We start from the raw sequence: 18,864 nt of genomic DNA, 5'->3' as shown, positions 1-18,864 counted from the left end.
ATTCCAACCAATTGCTTCAAGTTTCAAGAGGTTCCAACTAAACATTGGGAATAATTTTCTGATGGCAAGAGCTGTCTGACAGCAGAACAGACTCCCTCTGAAGCTGGTGGACTCTCCTTCATCGGAGGGTTTTTAAGCAGAAGTTGGTTTCTTTCGCTTTGGTTCTTGCATTGCAGGGACTAGATGACCCTTAGGATCCCTCGCAACCCTTCGATCCTATGATTATATGCGAAGAACATTTTCTTTGCAAATTAAAAGAGCTCTCAAATGTAGCAGGAGCTTGTATCACTTTTAATTAAGGTTGTGAGGGATAATGCTGCCTTGGCTCACTAATGGAGGAGGGCAAATGAACTGAAGCTCAGTCCAGATAAGATGGAGGCACTGCTAGAGGGTGGTTCCCTGGAGCAGATGGCTGGGAGGTGGCCTGTTCTGGGTGGGGCTACACTCCCTCTGAAGGAGCAGGTACATAGCTTGGGGGTCTTCTTGGATCCTTTGCTGTCGTTTGAGGCTCAGGTGGCCTCAGTGGTGGTGAGGATCTTCCATCAGTTTTAACAGGGATAGCCTAACTTCTGTCATCTATGCTCTAATAACATCCAGGTTAGATTACCACAACACATTATACAGGGGGCTGCCTCTGAAGACAGCTGTGCAGAATTTGGCGGCCAAGTTCCTCTCCCGGACAAGATGGTTTGGTGGATTAAACAGTCTATGGTCTTCAAAACTGAGCAAGAAGGCTCATTGTTGTGTTTGTTATGATGTTACATTATTGTGCTTTCATGTTGTAAACTGCCCTATGATCTTTGGAGAAAAGTGGTGGTATATAACTTAAACTTTTATCATAAATAATGTTAACTGTTCTCTGGCTCAAGGGCAAAAGGGAAAGCAGCTCTTCTTGGGACCTTCTTCAAAGGAGGCTACGAAGGCTACTCTGGAAAGGCCCAACCCTGTGGGGAACCAGCAAGCAGGATCCAAGCAGAAGAGCAGCCCTCCCCTCTGGTGGGTTCCAGCAACTGGGATTCAGAAGAAGCTTAGCTGCCTCCCGTTGAGAAGGTGGTGATACAAGGACGACTGCAATCGACACAAGGTAATATCCCCAAGGCAACTATCTGTAAACAAACAATAAATGTCCATAAAAATGGCAAAAGTAGTTTCTTTCCCAAATAGGTTTTATCTTAAACCATTGCAAACGCAGTAAATAAAGAGATCGCTTGTAATATGTCAGTGGTTCAGTGCTCATTGCTTCTCTTTCCAAAATAGATTTTATCTTGAACAATTGCAAACACAATAATAAAGAGCCCGCTTGTGATATTCCAGGGGTTCAGTGCTCGGACGTCATTCCAGTTATCTGACGTTTCATCGCTAAAGATCTTAGTCACCAAGCTGTCAAAATCAACTGTAATAGAATTGCACTGAATTAAGAAGTAGAATAGAATAAGGAAAATTAAAATTAAAAATACATTGAGAATGCATAATTAAGACACGCCTTTAATTTTCCTTATTCTACTTGTTTCCCATTGAGAAAGGCAGACCATAACTATCTTGGCCAGCAGCCATGAAGGAGCTCTGCTCCTGGAATTTGCCTAAACTTCCTTTATAGCCATTCAAGCTAGTTCCCCCCAGCGGGAGTGAGCTCCAGAGTTGGCCTATGCATGAAGCACTTTCTTTTCTCTGTCCTGGATCTTCCACTGTTCAGCTTCACTGGCTGACCATGAGTGTTCCAGTGTTAGGAGAGAGGGAGAAGAATGTCTCTCTGTCCTCTTGCCCCTGGCCTTGTGCTTCCTTCCCTCATAGCCATGGCTTCTGAGAGGTCCACAAGGTGCCCCCAAGGACTCAGAGAGAGGCCTGCCTGCCTTTGGCCGGATCCTCAAAGGCGCCTCCCATTTGGGCAGGATGGAGCAGGTGTGGCCCCAGCAGCCAATCCCTTGGGGAGGGCGCAAGGCACACTCTCTTCCTTTTTACCAAGCACAAACACACCTTTTGCGCCCCTGCAAAATGCTTGGCAGAAACCCAGAAGATGCGTCTCCAGCGCCATCCTCTCTCTGTGACCTGGCATCTAGGAAGGCAGGCCCACCCCCCCAAAATGGTGGTAACATCCCAAGAGGAGGCCACCCCCGGGCAGTGCCAAAGAACGGCCCCGTCTGATTCACGAGGCAGATTGCTGAACTGAATAGGCCAAAGCAAAAGGCTCCTTAGTCACGCTCCAGTGTGGAGTCCAGAATCCTGATGTCCTTCTTGCCCACTGGGCTGCCTGCCTGCAACTTTCTCTGTGCCATTCCAGAGAGCCAGTGTGCGGCAGCGGATGTGCTGGACGGTTGTTGTAGCTCAGTAAGAGACTGGATCAGAGCCAACAAACTGAGGCTCAATCTGGATAAAACAGAGGCACTCTAGTGGCCAGTTCCCTTAGACTGGAGTGATGGGGGGGGGGTTGCCTGCTCTACATGGGGTTACACTTCCTCTGGAGGAGCAGGAGCGTAACTCAGGGTTCCTTCTGAATCCCTTGCTGTCACTTGTGGCTCAGGTGGCCTCGATGGCACGGAGTACCTTCCATCACCATCAGCTGGTGGCCCAGCTGTGCCCCTATCTGGACAGGGACAGCCTAACGTCTGTTGTCTATGATCTGGTAACCTCTGGGTTAGATTGCTGCAAAGCATTATATGTGGGGCTGCCTCTGAAGATGGTTCGGAAGCTTCAGCTGGTGCAGAATTTGGTGGTCAGGCAAGACGGGCAAGATAGTTTGAGAATATTACACTAATCCTGGCCCAACTGCACTGGCTTCCCATTCATTTCCTGGCCCAATTAAAGGGCTGGTTTTGACCTATAAAGCCTTAAAACACCTCAGGACCACAATACCTCAAGGACCATATGAACCTACCCAGACCCTGAGATAATCTTCTGAGGTCCTTCTTCGTGTGCCTCCGGAGGGTGGCAATACAAAAACAGGGCCTGCTCTGCAGTGGCTCCCCATTTGTGGGATGATCTCCCCAGGGAAATTTGCCTGGCGCCTTCATTATATACCTTTAGGCACCAGGTGAAAACGTTCCTCTTTAACGAGGCCTTTGGCTGATTGACATCCTTTGTCCTTTCAAATGTGTTTGTAGAAGGGCGAGGGTTATTGTTCTGTTTCTGTTTCAGTTCTTGTTTTATTATGTATGTTGTCTTTTTAACTTGTATTTTTTATGGTGTGAACCACCCTGAGATCCACAAGTGAAGAGTTGTAAACAAATTTAAATAATAATAATAATAATAATAATAATAATAATAATAATAAAAAAAAAAAAATAGTTCTTAGCATTGGACTAGAACCTGGGAAAACAGGGTTTAATCTCCCTACTCAGCCATGCAGTTCACTGGCTGTAACTTTGGGGAGCAATTGGTGCCTCTTAGCCTGCCTACCTCACACGGTTGTTGTGAGGATGAAGTGGGGAGAAGGGAGAGTCATGAACCCCTCCCCCCTTGAGCTCCTTTGAGGAAAAGGTGGGGTGTGCATGATGGTCACCAGACTTTCCACACCACTGTGTTCCCTCCCGAAATCTGCCCCGCTGACTCAACATGATCCTCCTGGATAGGGTCTCGTGACCCCCTGGCCCTCCAGGCTGCCAGACCCTTTTACAGAACAAGGCAAGAGCTTCGTTTACAGCTGGGAAGGAGCTGGATTCAGAAGACGACACACTTAATTCTGTTCCAGTCTCGGTCAGCAGGGAGTGAGCTGGACCTCCTCCCAGCCCCCCGGAAGCTTCTCCAAGATGTTGCAGGATGTGTCTCAAAGACGCCCCCCACCCGCCCGCCCGCCCACCCGCCTGCCCTCCCCACTCCTGTCAATGAACCAGTGGGGAAACGCTCATATTAAAACATTTATTTCCAGGGGTGGTGTGACATAATGGAGAATCAGTCATACAGTCTGTGAATTCAACCACCACCAACCAGGAACCATGAAGAGGAAGAGTGGAGGTCACGCTGGGCCCAGATCCCTCTCCCTGTTAATTCTTTGCTGTACAAAAGAAAAATAAAGTCCTGAAGGCCAGAAGAAGACACTTGCAATGCCTGGGCAGGGTTTCCTGGGGGTGGGGTGGGGCGAAAGGGGGGTGGAGGAGGGGAGACAGGGGAGACCATCCATCCCTCCAGCATCTCCAGTCTCCGTGGGTTCCCAACACAGGCCTGAGGCACCGGGGGTGTGACGTCCCTGCTGGTGGCGCAGAATTTGGCCCTATTCTCAGTCTCCGGTGAGTTGGAACCGAATGGATTTTTGTCGGGTGCAAACGTGGGCAGCCACGTTTTCAGGAGGAGGAAGAGGAGGAGAAGGAGGGTGGCAAGCACTCTTCAGGCTGCTGCCAGCTTCTGTGTGGGGGAAAGAGAAACAGAAAGAGAGAGAGAGAGAGATCTATAACGCCCGGCTTGGCTCAGCTCCTCAACAAAAGCAGAACCAACCTGGAAGGGGAGAACTTCCACCAGATCCCTCCCTCCCTGCCGCCCACCTGCCCATCTAAGCATCTTCCACTCAGGAGAGATGGAGCCAGGTCTGCACAACGCCACACCCCCAGGGACTCCAGACCCAGGAAAGAAAAGGCTTCGACACACAGTGCCTGGCTGAACTGTGGAACTCACTGCCACCAGAGGCAGAGATGGCCAGAAACCTAGATGGCCTTCTAAGAGGATGAGACAAATTCCTGGGAGAGGAGAGGGCTTTCCATGGGCGCAAGACATGTGGCTCTGCTCTGTCTTCACAGCTGGAGGCCAGTTGCTGGGAACCAGAGGAGGGGAGAAAGTGCTCTTGCGCTTGAATCTTCCATGAATGTGCCTTATTGTCTTTTCAAGCCATCTCTGCCTCCTGCTGGATGAGGCCAGTGGTCCATCTGCTCCAGCCTCCTGTTCTCACCGGGGCCAGCCAGATGCCCGCATGGGAACCCAGCAAGCAGAACAGGAGCACCACAGCAACTCTCCCTTCCTGGCCCTTCCAGAGCCTTTTCCTCCTCCAAGAATTCCCTTTTCTCTAGTTCTCTTTTCAAGCCATCCAAGCTGGCAGCCCTCACGGCCTCCTGTGGCAGGGAGTTCCACAGTCTAACTCCACACTGCATGGAGGACTTTATCTGTCCTGCATCTTCCAACCTTCAGCCTCCTTGGATGTCCTCAAGTTCTAGTGTTGTGTGAGAGAGAAGGGAACTTCTCTCTACCTCCTTTCTCTGCGCCAAGCATGAGTTTACAAACTCCTGTCACGCTCCCTCTTGCTTGCCTTTCCTCTCACAAAGCAGCCCCAAATGCTGCCACCTTTCCTCATAGGGGGTTCACTCATGGGGGGTTCCCCATTGGCACTTGTTTGGCCGCTACAAGAAGATTTCAGTGATGGTGGCCTGACTGGCATTCTCTTCCCGGGGAGACACATAAGAAAATTCAAAGAGTCCTGCTGGATCAGGCCCATGCTCCATCTGGTCCAGCCTCCGGTTCTCACATAGGCCAGCCAGATGCCTCCATGGGAAACTGGATCCAATCCCCGCCACAACTCTTCCCTCCTTCCCTTCCAGCAACTGGGGTTCAGAAGCACCACTGCTCCCGACTGTGGAGGAAAGGCATCAGCCCCTGGGGCGAGGAGCCATCGACAGAGCCTGGTGCTCTTCCATGAATGTGCCTCATCCTCTTTTCAAACCATCTCTCCCTCCTGTGGCAGGGAGTTCCGCCGTTCATCCTTGCACTGCATGAAGAACTAGATGTCTTTCCAGCTATGGTGAGCTGGAAGCCAAGGCGTTCTATAATTAGCCTTTTAGTTATAGCTGCTAAAAAAAACCCAGGTCCTGTTATGTGTGGTTTTCTATTGATTCTTAAATGTTTTCTCCTTCCCGGGCTGTTTGCACCTAGTTCTGCACCGGCCCTTTTATCATGTTGGCTCCAGCCAGATTTATCGCCTCCCTGCATTTCATTCTTGGAAGCTGCCTTGAAGGCAGGCTGGCGAAGAACAGGAAAAGTCAAGCATTAGGACACAAGAAAGGACTGCTGCTGCTGCTGCTGCTGCTGCTCAACAGAGAGGGCTCCTTTTTGAAGATAGTTTATATTTTTTATCTTTGCCATTTTAAATTGTTATTGAGATTAATGTTGTATTTTTAGTTTTAGATTGTATGATTTATGTGGAAATGGTTTTCCATTTGGTTGTGTACCTTTTGATGTGTTTTATTGATTGTTTATGACTTTTGTTATGTTATGTAATTACGCACCGTATTTTTCGCTCCATAAGACGCACCCGACCATAAGACGCATCTAGTTTTTAGAGGAGGAAAACAAGAAAAATAATAATATTCTGAATCAAATGTTGCTGAAGAGGCTTTGTGCGGCTATCCCTGAAGCCAGAACAGCAAGAGGGATAGCTGCGCAGCCTACATTCGCTCCATAAGACGCACACACACTTCCCCTTACTTTTTAGGAGGGAAAAAGTGTGTCTTATAGAGTGAAAAATACGGTAAATCTTGTCGTGATGTAAGCCGCCTTGAGCATTGTTTTAACTATGGAAAGGCGCCATACAAATAAAATGATGATGATGATGATGAATAACCCAGTTTGGTTGTAATGACAAACCATTGCTTAGCAGAATGGGATCCAGGAAGCATTGAGTCGGTCCCTGCCTGTCCCCTGTCCGCCAAATGAGTTTGGAAGCATCTGCCTCATGCTTTGAACTCACCACAGTTTATTGTGATGCATGAAAATGACAAACCACAGTTTGCTAGGAAAGTTCAGCACCAAACCATTGTTTTTGTTTCCAACCCGCCAGCCCCAAGCAGCATGGGCCAGAAGGCGGAAGAGAAAGGGAAGCTCTCGTCCCTGTGGAGAAACGTCCGGCACCTGAGGTGGGGGTGGGGTGGAGAGAGCATCACAAAATATATGGCCCACCATGGGCTCAGGGTAAACGGTGACCTAAAGAACATATGTGCATTTTGCAAAGTTGATGCATTTTTAAAAATCTGCCTATTTAGCTTAGAATGTATACTTTTAACTGTGAATTTTATTCCTTCTGCTTTTCTACAAACTTAAGAATTGTGGAGTTGGAAGGGACAGTGGTGGAGGAACCCTCTCCGGCACCTGGGGCGGTGCAGCCCATATGGACTGCGCATGTGTGGCATCCCACACATGCGCACTCTGTACGGAATGTCGCACATGTGCTGTGCGTATGGGCTGCCGCTCATGCGCGGTGGCTGTATGGGCGTCGTGCGTGAGCGGCACCCCTATGGACGCCATGCAAGCAGCAGCCCATATGGACTGCGCATGTGCAGTGACTGTATGGGATGCCACACATGCGCAGTCCATACGGGATGCCGCTGGCGAGCATTGGCTGTATGTGCTGCCGCTTTCACGGTGACCATACAGGCTGCCGTGCAAGTGGCATCCCGTATGGACAGCATGTGAGTGGTGCCCATATGGACTGCGCACACCCTCTACAGCTGGGGGGAGGCAGGGGCCATCTTGTCACCCCTCCCAAAGTGGTACCCGGGGAGGCCCGCCCCCTCCGCTGCCCCCTTCCTACGCCCCTGGGAAGGGACATCTAGCCCAACCCCCACTTGCTTTTAATGTTGCTTTTTTATTTTAATGTATCTTTTGCATTCTTTTAAAGCATATTTTATGTGCTTTGCAAACAGCTAGTACTTTTGTTTTCAGGAAAGCTGCACGTACATTTTGCTAAAAATAACAGTGGCGCACATTCACACACGTTGTTCTTTGTGCGCAGAGTAAGGCAGCCTTTAGTCTAGCAAAACGGGATCAACGTCTCCTCGGGAGAGTTACTTACTACGAGAATTACTTTTCAACTATTGTCTTTGTGACATTTTTAGCTTTCTGCATTCCCTCTGTGTCGTTCAAATTTGCATGTGGGAATAATAATAATAATAATAATAATAATAATAATAATAATAATGTTGCAAGCTGCCTTGGATGGACTTGGCCAGAGAAGTGACTTTTTAAAATGCCATTCACGGAGCCTTGAGTACATATCAGGGGGAATAATAAATATCATGGGGGGGGGAATAAATAAAATATAGAATTAATAGATAAATGAAAGAGAGTTGGGGGGAGGGGAGGCCTTACAAACAAGAGGAGCAGACTCCGGAGGGAGAAAATGCAAGAGGCATTTTGGGGCTCATTGAGGCCCCAAAGTAACCCCAAAGGGAGGACCCAGAAACCAGGCAAGACCAAGGGAAGCACCCAAGGGTGGGGGGGGGGTGATGTGATTAGTTGGGGGCATTCATCTCTGAATTGGCACGGGCACACTTTGAGTTTCAGTTGTTGGATTTTTTCTTTTCCCCACACAAGTTCTCAAAACGGAGAAGCCAACCGAGCCCATTTTTGCATATGCATTAATTCTATCACAGAAGAAATGAAGAAGGGATCTTAACGCAATTGTGAAATCACGCCGAGATCCCTCTTTGCACCGCGACTGAGTGCATGCAATTCCTTCCCTGGGATCCATCGGCAACCTGGGGCGAAAAGCATGCAGCCAAACAGTGAGCAGCTTCTAGGATTCGTCCAGGAGAACAAGGGATTGATCCAGCACCGGGGCATCTCCAGAAACAAGATTAAGCCATTTGGAACCCCTTGAAGGAATTTGCAGGAGCCTCGAGAGATCTCCCGGGCGAACATGGCAGAGGTCTTACAGCTGCTCTGTTTCAGGGTGTTATAACTGCTTTTTATCAGTAATATGGCATTGCAACAGGCCGTCTTTTCTGCCTGGAAAGCTGACTCATAGCCTTGCACAAATAGAAGGAACAAAAGAGCGAAATTGGCACAAATATAAATGCTGCTGACTCAGCCTGGAGAAATCTCCCTGCTGCCAACAAGACCCACGGAAAGCAAGGCTGGCCGGCCTGCAGCACCGCTGACCCACTTTCTCTGGTGCGAGAGACCCCAGGCTCCTGCTCACGGCTACCAAGAGAGAGATGGACAGGCTCTCTGACCAGACACACTTCCAGCCCGGCTCTGTCCTGCCTCCTACAGCAGACGAGCTCCGCCCATTGGGCAGCCTGGCCAGGGGGCAGGGGCAGAGACCTCCTCCTTCCCCCTCTCCCCATTGGCCATCCGGATAGGGCGCCCCCAGCACCCCTGAACCAAGGAGGGTCATTCCAAGGGCATCGCCCGGCCACACCGGCTGAAGGTATTGAAGGAATATTTTATTTTACACAACGTAGCAACACAGAGTTGATGGGTTTTGTACAGCATTGGCCCAGAAAGGAAGGCAGGGCCAAAGTCACAGGGGGAAAGAGGGCAGAGAAGACACTCGGCTCGATTTAGAAATGCTCCCTCTCCCTTTTTTTGTCTACTGATCCATCAGAAAAGCAGCCTTCCGTTGGCACAGAGGAAAGAGCAACGAGGCCCTTCTACAAGCGGCTCTTTCTTTCCCCCAGGCCAAGGCTCCTTCTCTCTTTCCTGGGTCCTCGATCGCCTAAGGTGGGACCCGGGTGCCGATCCTAGCAGAGGCGGAGACCCCGCTCGACTTTTGTGCTTTCCCCTTAAATCTTAGTTTCCTCGCCAATATTTCCCTCCGGTTGTTAGATTAAACGGAAACCCCAAGAGAGGAAAGGTGGTGTGAAGGGGTGCTCCACGGTGGTCCACGCCTTGCTCTGGGCGGAGAGGCGAGAGGGGCAGGAAAAAGCCAGCCACTGCCCCCACCCGGAGACGAGTTCTCGGACAGTGTTTGGAGGGCGGGGGAACCCTCCGTCCTTTTTTAGGCCTGGCAAAATAAAAAAAAGAAAAGCCACACACCCCCAGCGGCTCACACCGTGCTTTCCAATATCCACTCCGAACTGGAGAAAGTTGCTTGACCACTATCCGCCTCGGAGGAGTCTGTCTGCAAGAGCATCCCGTTCATGGACAGGCTCCGCTTAGACCAAAATCCGCCCGGGTTCGGGGAGTTAAGGTAACAGTGGTATTCCATGATCTCTCCGTTCAGGGAGTACCTGCGCTTGGCGCGGGACGGGTCGGCGGGCAAGGTGAGGAACTTACTTGGCTTGGCTGGCGCTCTCTTGTAGGCGGGGGCCGCCCCCGGGGAAGAGTCCGCCGGCCGGGTGGCCAGCTGCAGCGCCGTGGAGTTGTTGCGGTTCGTGTTCTGTGACTCGAGGCCGCCGGACGCGGAGGAGCAGGAGGCGCCTTCGCCGGGGACGGCGTCGTGGCTGCTGGACTTTGGCGTGGGCTTGCGCTTCAGCTTTTGGGAAGCGGGGGGCCCCGGAGTCCACGTGGGCGGCAGAGCGGAGGTAGCGCCGGCCCCGGCGGAAGCGGAGCAGGAGTCCTGGCCGGGAAAGGCGTCCGCCGGCCGCGCTGAGCCCTCGCCGCCCACCTTGCAGCACTGCAGGCTCTCCTCGCGCCCCATGGCCTGCTTGGAGCCCGACGGCGGCAGGGCAGCGCCGGCGCCGCCAAACCCTGGCTGCTGGGCCTGCTGGGCCCCGTTGGTCTGGGAGTAAACGTTGCTGACCTTGGCGGCCTTTGGGTGCCCGCCGTTGTTGCACACCTTGTAGCGGATCATGAGGATGATGATGAAGACCAGCACGGAGGCCACGATGATGCCCCCGATGATGATGATCATGGTGCCCCCCAGGAACTGGGACTGCATGAAGTGGCAGCGCACGTAGTCCTGCTCCGTCGTGAACTGGATGCAGCCCACCACGCGGGTGGCCGTCAGGGAGGTGATGCCGTCATCGTAGATGGCCAGGACGCACAGGTCGTAGACCGTCCCCGCCGCCAGGTTGTTGACCAGGAAGGTCTTGCTCGTGGGGGGAATCATTCTGCGGAGGGACAGAAAGAAAAAAGGCGTCACTGGGCTGGACCGGGAGGACCAACCTCAGAATCTTAGAAGAGCTATATAAAGGTAAAGGGACCCCTGACCATTAGGTCCATTTGCGGACGACTCTGGGGTTGCGGAGCTCATCTCACTCTATAGGCCGAGGGAGCCGGCGTACAGCTTCTGGGTCATGTGGCCAGCATGACTAAGCCACTTCTGGCGAACCAGAGCAGTGCATGGAAATGCCGTTTACCTTCCCGCTGGAGTGGTACCTATTTATCTACTTGCACTTGATGTGCTTTTGAATTGCTAGGTGGGCAGGAGCTGGGACCGAACAACTAGAGCTCACCCTGTCATGGGGATTCAAACCACTGACCTTCTGACTGGCAAGCCCTAGGCTCTGTGGACCACAGTGCCACCCGCGTCCCAGAAGAGCTATGTGGGTGGTTGAGATAGATAGATATATACACACATATACACATATATATACATATACATACATATATATATATAGTCCAGTAGCACCTTAGAGACCAACTAAGTTTGTTCTTGGTATACGCTTTCGTGTGCATGCACACTTCTTCAGATACATTCATATGCACACGGAAGAATATAACAAGAACAAACTTAGTTGGTCTCTAAGGTGCTACTGGAGAATTTTTAATTTTTTTCTGATATATTTCAACTGCATCAGACCAACACGGCTACCTACCTGAATCTATATAGGTGGTATTTAACACCAACTAAACTTGCCAAAATGTATAAGGTAAAAAATAAGGAATTTTGGAAATGTAAAGAAAAGGAAGGAAATTTCTATCATATGTGGTGGACTTGCAGTAAAGTCAAAGTCTTCTGGGAAATGATATATAATGAGTTAAAGAAAATGTACAAAAGTACATTTGCTAAAAAACCAGAAGCCTCTTTACTGGGCATAGTAGGGGAAGAAATTACAAAGAGACCAAGAATAGTTTATGCATGCAACAACAACAGCAAGGACTCTATTAGCCCCAAAATGGAAACAACTGGAATGAGCAACGATTGAAGACTGGCAGGTGAAGATGATGGAATATGCACAACTGGCAAAGCTGAAAATCCGAAACCAGCGTGATGAAGCTTTCCCAAAAGAAAGTAAATTTATACAATATTTGAAGGATGATTGCAGACAATTAACAACATTGGCAGGATTGACTTAAGAAGACTTGTAATGTTTATGATTTATACCTTTTTATATTTATTTAAAATGTAAAAAATGGAAATGGATGAAATGTAGGGAGGAAGAGGTACAAATGCGATGAAATAGATAGGAATTATGGTAACCACAAATCAAGCCATTGGCCCATCTTGCCCAGAACCCTGTTCTCACAGCCAGGTGCCTGTTGTGGGCAGCCCCAAAGCAGGATTCGAACACAAGACCCCTCTCCCCTCCTGAGGTTTACAGTAACTGGGATTCAGAAGCATGGCTGCCTCTGACCGTGGAGGCAGAGCTGAGCAGGGTAGATCACAATCAGGATTTTAAATAAATAAATTTAAAAAATTGGATATTTTTTATTTAAATAGTTTTGTAAAAAAATTAAATTGGATTATTTATTTTTTTTTAAAAAAAAAGCTTTTGGAGGAAAAATATTTCTAAAGATTTTCTATTTAAGTTACATTGGAGTCCAAAGGCTATTCATCAGGAAATAAGGATTTGTTTAAGTTTTTCATGTGTGCTAAAACTCAGTCTAAGGTTTTTTAATAAAAAAAAAAATGTTGAACCACATCAGTTAACAAACATGGATACATATGCTATAATGTTATTGTTTTAGTTAAATAAATGGTTTAAATTGTTATGAAGGAAATGGTTATTTTAATCCTTCCAATAAAGTACAGCAGAAAAGTTCTCCAAATATAAACAGTTCACTTATTAAACCTCACAATAATTTCATAATTATCGGTCTTTGTATTTCTGATAGTAGAACCAAATTCGTAATTTTTGGTAGAACTGTAGAAACTACTCTGAAAATTTGTTAGTCCAAAAACGAAACCTTCATCTGGTTGTAAATATTAAGATGATACCAGCAAGAATGAGTCTTTCTGTAAAAAAAAATGATTTAAATCAAGTCTTACTGACTAGTGATTTAAATTGTGATTTAAATCGGTTTTGGTCTGAAGCTAAAGAAGAGAAGGCTGAGTTTAAGGCAGAAGCAAGGCCTTCTCTCATCTGTACTGGACAAGGGCAAGGAAATGGGCGCAATGAAGACCTGATATTGCAGCCGAGACCCTGAAGGATATTGCCCTATTGCGAAAACTAAGGAAAAGGGACATGAGAAGCTAAGAAGAACCTGCTGGATCAGGCCATCTAGTCCAGCCTCCTCTTCTCATGGTGGCCAGAAGAAGCCTCTTCTGGGAAGCCAGCAAGCAGATTTCAAGGACAAGAGCAACTCTCCCCTCCCTGTGGTTTCTGGAAAGTGGAAATCGGAAGAGTTGCTGCCTTTGACCATGGAGGAACAGCACCGTCTAGCCATCCTGGCTGGGAGTCACTGATCGTCTTTTATCCCTCATTAAAAGCCATCTAGGCTGGTGGCCAGGGCCGTCTTTACCCGGGGGTGCAAGGGGTGCGGGGCAGCCGGGCGCCAAATTCTGGGGGGCGCCAAAGGTATACCTAGCGTCAAATATTCCCGACAATTCAAGAAACAAAAGCAGTTATTTCCGCTGCCTTGTTGTTACAGGCGAGCGATTTTCCTCCCCCAAAAAAGCTCAATAACTTTGAGTTCGCCCCCCCTAAAAAATATGGGGGTGGCTAAACTTGGGGGCGCTGGGCGGATCTTTGCACCCCGGCAAAGCATATGCTAAAGATGGCCCTGTTGGTGGCCATTGCTCCTTCCCTCTTGTGGCAGTGAGTTCCATAGTTTAACTATGCACTGCATGAAGGAGGATCGAATCTCCCCACATTCATTCATTCATTGAATGTCCACGAGGTCTAGTGTCTCCTCAAAACTAAAAAGTCCCAAACGCAATCACCTTTCTTTGTAGAGAAGCTGCTCCAGCCCCTCAATCATTTCAGGGGCCCTTTTCTCATCCCTTTCATTTTTATCCAAGTAGGACCAATTCAGCCAGCTAGCCCGGGTGATTATCTAATGTTTATTAGATGGATTTCCCCTAAATTGATTTCTGAACTTTGAATTTTATTGTTATTCATGTTTTTATACTTTATTTTATGCTGCTTTTACCATTAAGTGTTTTAAATTTGTTGCTAGTTGCCCCGAGCCTGGTTTATGAACTGGGAAGGGCGGGGTATAAATATATTATTATTATTATTATTATTATTATTATTATCATCATCATCATCATCATCCTTCTTGACGTGAGGCACCCAAAACTGCACGCAGGACTCTAGATGCAGTTGCGCCATAGATCTGGGCAGAGGCATTCGGATACTGGCAGTTTTGCTTCCCATTTCTTTCCTAATTATCCCTAGCATGGAATTTGCCTTTTCCCTGGCTGCTGCACACAGGGGCAGCAATTTCATTACCTGTTTGGCTTGGTTTTATTTCATTTGCAAGCAGGAAGGAGCCTGACCTGGAAGCCCCCTCAGTCCACGAGCGAATAAGACCAGTACAGTGACTCAGGGCCTCCAAATACTTTCAGTCACTTTCCCTGGACGTTTTCCAACCCTGTTTGGTCTAACCTCAATATCTATGCCAGAAATAGTTCCAGTTGTGTGTTTTTTTATACATAATATTTATTGAAATTTTAAAGGTTACAAAAAGAAAGAATAGAAACACCATATCAAACAAAAACAAAACAAGGCATCACAATAAGGAAGAAGAAGAAAAAGAGGAAAAAACAAAAAAACCACAAAAAACTACAGCTAATCTTCCCATAACTTGTCTTTCATTTGCTTGTTTCCTTGACCTCCTCACACCTCCCTTTTTTGTATTCTAGTTCAGTTGACTATTTCAGCAAATCCTTTCCATCTTTTCCACTTTTTGTTCTGTACAGAAATAGTTCCAGTTGCTGCATTTGACGCATCCATGCACCTGTGGTTTATTTCCTTTGGTTTTGTTTCTCGTCTGACCTTGCTCAACAGTGATCCATCATTCTATTTATTTAGTTATTAAAAATATGTGTATACCCCTGCATCGTAAAAATCGTAGCAGAGCAGTTTACAGCAATATAAAACCGTGCAGCTGGTGCTTGCACAGGGACTATGCGAATTGTCAGCCGATCCTGTCTGATCAGGCCACATTTTGCAGAATTTGGTATAACCTTTGCAGAAACAATTCAACAGACTTTAAGAAGAAGACAAAGGAAAGAAACAAACGCTTCTCGCTGTGCCAAGGAGAGTCAAACAACGGACAAGAAAGACTCAGAAGCAGCACCAGGGGACACAGAAAGGGGCGTCCCCAAACTCAGAGAGGAAGCTGTGAGCAAAGAGATATGGCCTGTCCTGCTCCCAGCATAACGTGGGATTTGTTCTCTTTTTGAACGTAAGCCGTTGAACCTCCAGCATACCCTCCAACACTCCTCAAATGAAAATAGGGACATTTCTCACTTCCCTCCAACTGACCCTCCTGCCCCCCCTTTATTCCCCACCATCACAGAGCATTTCCACCACCAACGGGACGCAGCACTCGTGCCCTCCCTACTCCTGAGAAAAGCCCTGAATCCCAATTTTATTTTATTGCATTCTTTGGTAGATTTACAAAAAGAAAAACACACACCAATATATATACTTTAAAGAGGGGTGAGATTAGATGCACAATGCATATATTTTTTAAAAAAATCAAGAGTCCTCCTGCTCCGCTCTTTCCCCCCTTTCTTCTTGCCCAGGGTGGCCCTGCCCTCTGCCTGCCCCCCAGAGCCAGGGGGTCATGTGGGGCTGGGCCTTGCCAGCCACAGCCTCTCCTCGCCCGCTCTCCAGCCGCCGCCAAGAGATGCCCAAGAGATGCTCCTTTTCAGCTGCTGCTCAGGACAAACGCCCTTTCAGCCTCCCCCCCCCCCAAGTTCAGGGGTGGCAGCACCAGCTGGTGGCGGGCAAAATGACATTTCAGGATCCAATCCAAAGCCAGGAGGGCTTTCATAATTCCTGGAAAATCGGGAGACTTGGAGGGTATGCTAAAGGCAGAGCCTCGTAAGACAAGGCCAACGTTCTCAATGTTTAAAGTTACATTGTAAACCAGAGGTTCCCAAATGTTTGGGGGCCATCATTGCTGCCCCATCCCCAAGTTCCATAAATTCATCCCCAGTTCCCCCTTCCTTATAAAAACCATTATCCAGAAGAGCAGTTTGCAGGACTCACTAAGGAAGATGGTACAGCAATGCAATTCAAATCAGCAGCCAAATAACTACACATTTGTTCAAACCCCAATTAAAACTACTCACTTCAATGAAGTCTACAAAGCAGATGAACTGCATCTGGTGCTGACGGACACCTCCAGCGTGCCCCCCCCCCGTGCCCCCTCACCTCTTGGCATCCCCCTAGGGAATCCCTTTCCCCACCCACTTTGGGAACCACTGTTGTTATCCAGCTTGGAGGCTCCATGATGCTTGTCCCTAGCAAAAGATGAAGCCATTTTCTGCCTCCCACCTGGAGAGAAGCCTCATGGGGTGGGGGTGGGGCGCATAATAATAATAATAATAATAATAATAATAATAATAATAATATCTATTTATAACCCACCCATCTGGGCGGCTTTCAACAGAATATTAAAAACAGAATAAAACTTCAAATGTTAGAAACTTCCCTAAACAGGGCTGCCTTCAGATGTCTTCTAAATGTCAGATACAGTGGTACCTTGGGTTACAGATGCTTCAGGTTACGACTCCGCTAACCCAGAAATAGTACCTCGGGTTAAGAACTTTGCTTCAGGATGAGAACAGAAATCCTGATCCAGCAGCAGCGGGAGGCCCCATTAGCTAAAGTGGTGCTTCTGGTTAAGAACAGTTTCAGGTTAAGAACGGACCTCCGGAACGAATTAAGTTCTTAACCTGAGTAGTAACCACTGTAGTTGTTATTTCCTGGACATCTGATGGGAGGGCGGTCCACGGGGCGGGTGCCACTACCGAGAAGGCCCTCTGCCTGGTTCCCTGTAACCTCACTTCTTGCAGGGAAGGAACCGCCAAAAGGCCCTCAGGAGAGGGACCCTGGTGTCTGGGCTGAGCAATGGGGGGGGGGGTATACTGGGCCGAGGTCATTGAGGGCACCCAGCCGCCTCTTTCTCAGTAGTGCAGAAGCCAGAGGAGAAGGGGGCTTTGTTGCAAATACCCCATGGCAAAAAGACAGGCTCCCCAACACACAGAGGGGTGGGTAAAGGAATCATACCCCCATGTCCTCTTCTGGTGGGGGCTGCTCCTTAGTCTCAAGTCTTCTTCTTTCTTTATTTCCTGCATTTATACCCCAGATTTTTCTCCCCAAGGAGCTCAAGGACCCTTACATGGTTCTCACCCCCTCCTCTTTTAATCCCCTGTCCTGCAGGCGGGCCGGTCTGAGAGAAGGCAGCGACCGGCCCAAGGCCTCTTTTCACAGATGAGAATGGAGAAGAGACCAAAATTTGGCTTTTCCAGAACAGCATGTGAACTGAAACACACGGCCACCCTTCAGAAACCCGCAGTTCTCCAGATTTTGCAATGTGGTTCTGCAAAGCGGCTCTTGCAAGGGCAAATGCTCACATCAAGGCAAGAATGGAGGAAAATGGCAAAGAAAGAGGCATCTTATTATGGAAAGTTGTTTTGCAAAAAAATGTCTTTATCAAGCAAAATTGCAAACAGGTGTGTCCATTTGGAGGAAATCACACTAAAATGTTGTGGGGTAACAGCAACAATAATGGTGGCAAACTGCTGTGAAAATGGGGAGCCGTGAGCTTAGGACTGCTGTGGGGTTGTAGCTCAGTGGTTAGAGCAGGCATCCCCAGACTCGGCCCTCCAGATGTTTTGGGACTACAATTCCCATCATCCCTGACCACCAGTCCTGTTAGCTAGGGATGATGGGAGTAGTTGTCCCAAAACATCTGGAGGGCCAAGTTTGGGGGTGCCTGGCTTAGAGCATCTCCCTGCCCGAACCCCTGGAAAGTGTGTGCTAGCTAGACCAGCAGGTCTGACTTTGTATCGAGGAACCTTGCTGGCTGCCTAAGGCTGCAGAAAGAAGCAAATAATTTTATTTATGACGCTCCCTTCATCCGAAGGTCCCAAGGAAGACGGCAGCAGGAAAGCAACGTCATAAACCACAGTCACGAAAATAGGGTGGGTTGTAAATCTAGGGGAAACGAGAAAGCAAAGTGGAGAGGCGAGCCAGCCAGCTGCCCACCACAAGTTGGCCTCAATTGGCCTGGAATTGGGGACAAGGAGTCCAAGGGCCCAGACACAACCTGAGACGCCTCCGAAGACCCAGGACTGCCCTGGCTGAGCATCCTCTCTCGGGACGGACTCCGTCCTGCCGCATCCTCTCCACCTCAGGCTTCTAGTCCCTGTGAGCAGCCCCAAAACCACAGACACACACAGCCCTCCCCACAGCCCCCAAGGGGAGTCCCCGGCAAACGCTCTCTCGCCCGATGCAGTAACGGCAAGGAAACCTGCCGGCATCCTGGGAGAGTCCGTGGGTGGCTTTGATCTGCAGGATCCTGCTCCCTCCCCAAGGAGGTGGCTTTGAAAAGTGGGGGAGAAAAAGGGAATAATTTATGACAAATGGGTTTGGAAAGGTGTGACTGCTCCATTAGGAGGCTTCAAAGCAAATCCACTTAGCAAATCCACCACCTTGTCCACACGCTCTTCCGTCATTCATCCATGGGTATATATAAATAAAAAATAATTTATGGATATCCTTTTCCCCTGTCGTTCCCTCCCCCAAACAGAGGGTGTTAGTGTCTCCTGAGCAGGGCTAACTTTCCAATCCTTGCACTAATCAGATTACCTCAAAGGATTAAAGGTCAGCGGGGATGAGCCAAAAATAAAGCACAAATCAAACCTGATGGCTGCAAAAGGCCTTTGCTTTCCTCCTGCCTGGAGGCTGGTTGGTGCTGGTGGAGAATCAAAGAGCTGCAGAGTTGGAAGGGAACCCCAAAGGTCCTCTAGTCCAGCCCCCTGCAATGCAGGCATCACGGCTCAAGGGTCCCTGACAGGCGACTGCCCAACCTGTGTTTGAAAAC

General features: G+C 48.6%; 1 protein-coding gene across 3 annotated transcripts in view; it reads right to left on the bottom strand.

Moving 5' to 3' along the window:
* Positions 1-3,838: 3,838 nt before the first annotated feature.
* The window catches only part of LRFN5 (leucine rich repeat and fibronectin type III domain containing 5), a 72,688-nt gene continuing 57,662 nt past the window's right edge, over positions 3,839-18,864 (bottom strand). Inside the window, exons 3-4 of one of the 3 annotated variants that reach the window (XM_079989637.1) lie at positions 9,730-10,745; positions 3,839-4,335 (exon numbers count right to left, since the gene is read on the bottom strand). In XM_079989637.1, coding sequence (XP_079845763.1) covers positions 9,740-10,745 — 1,006 coding nt within the window. In that variant the 3' untranslated portion in view covers positions 3,839-4,335; positions 9,730-9,739. Of the gene's footprint in view, positions 4,336-9,116; positions 10,746-18,864 lie in introns of those variants that run through there. The other 2 variants (XM_079989638.1, XM_079989636.1) reach the window with 2 other exon arrangements.

This window comes from Podarcis cretensis, assembly GCF_951804945.1.
Source record: "Podarcis cretensis genome assembly, chromosome: 1".
In the NCBI taxonomy this organism is placed as follows: Eukaryota; Metazoa; Chordata; class Lepidosauria; order Squamata; family Lacertidae; genus Podarcis; species Podarcis cretensis.
The sequence above is the reverse complement of the archived record's forward strand: the minus strand, read 5'-3'. Positions and strand labels throughout refer to the sequence as shown.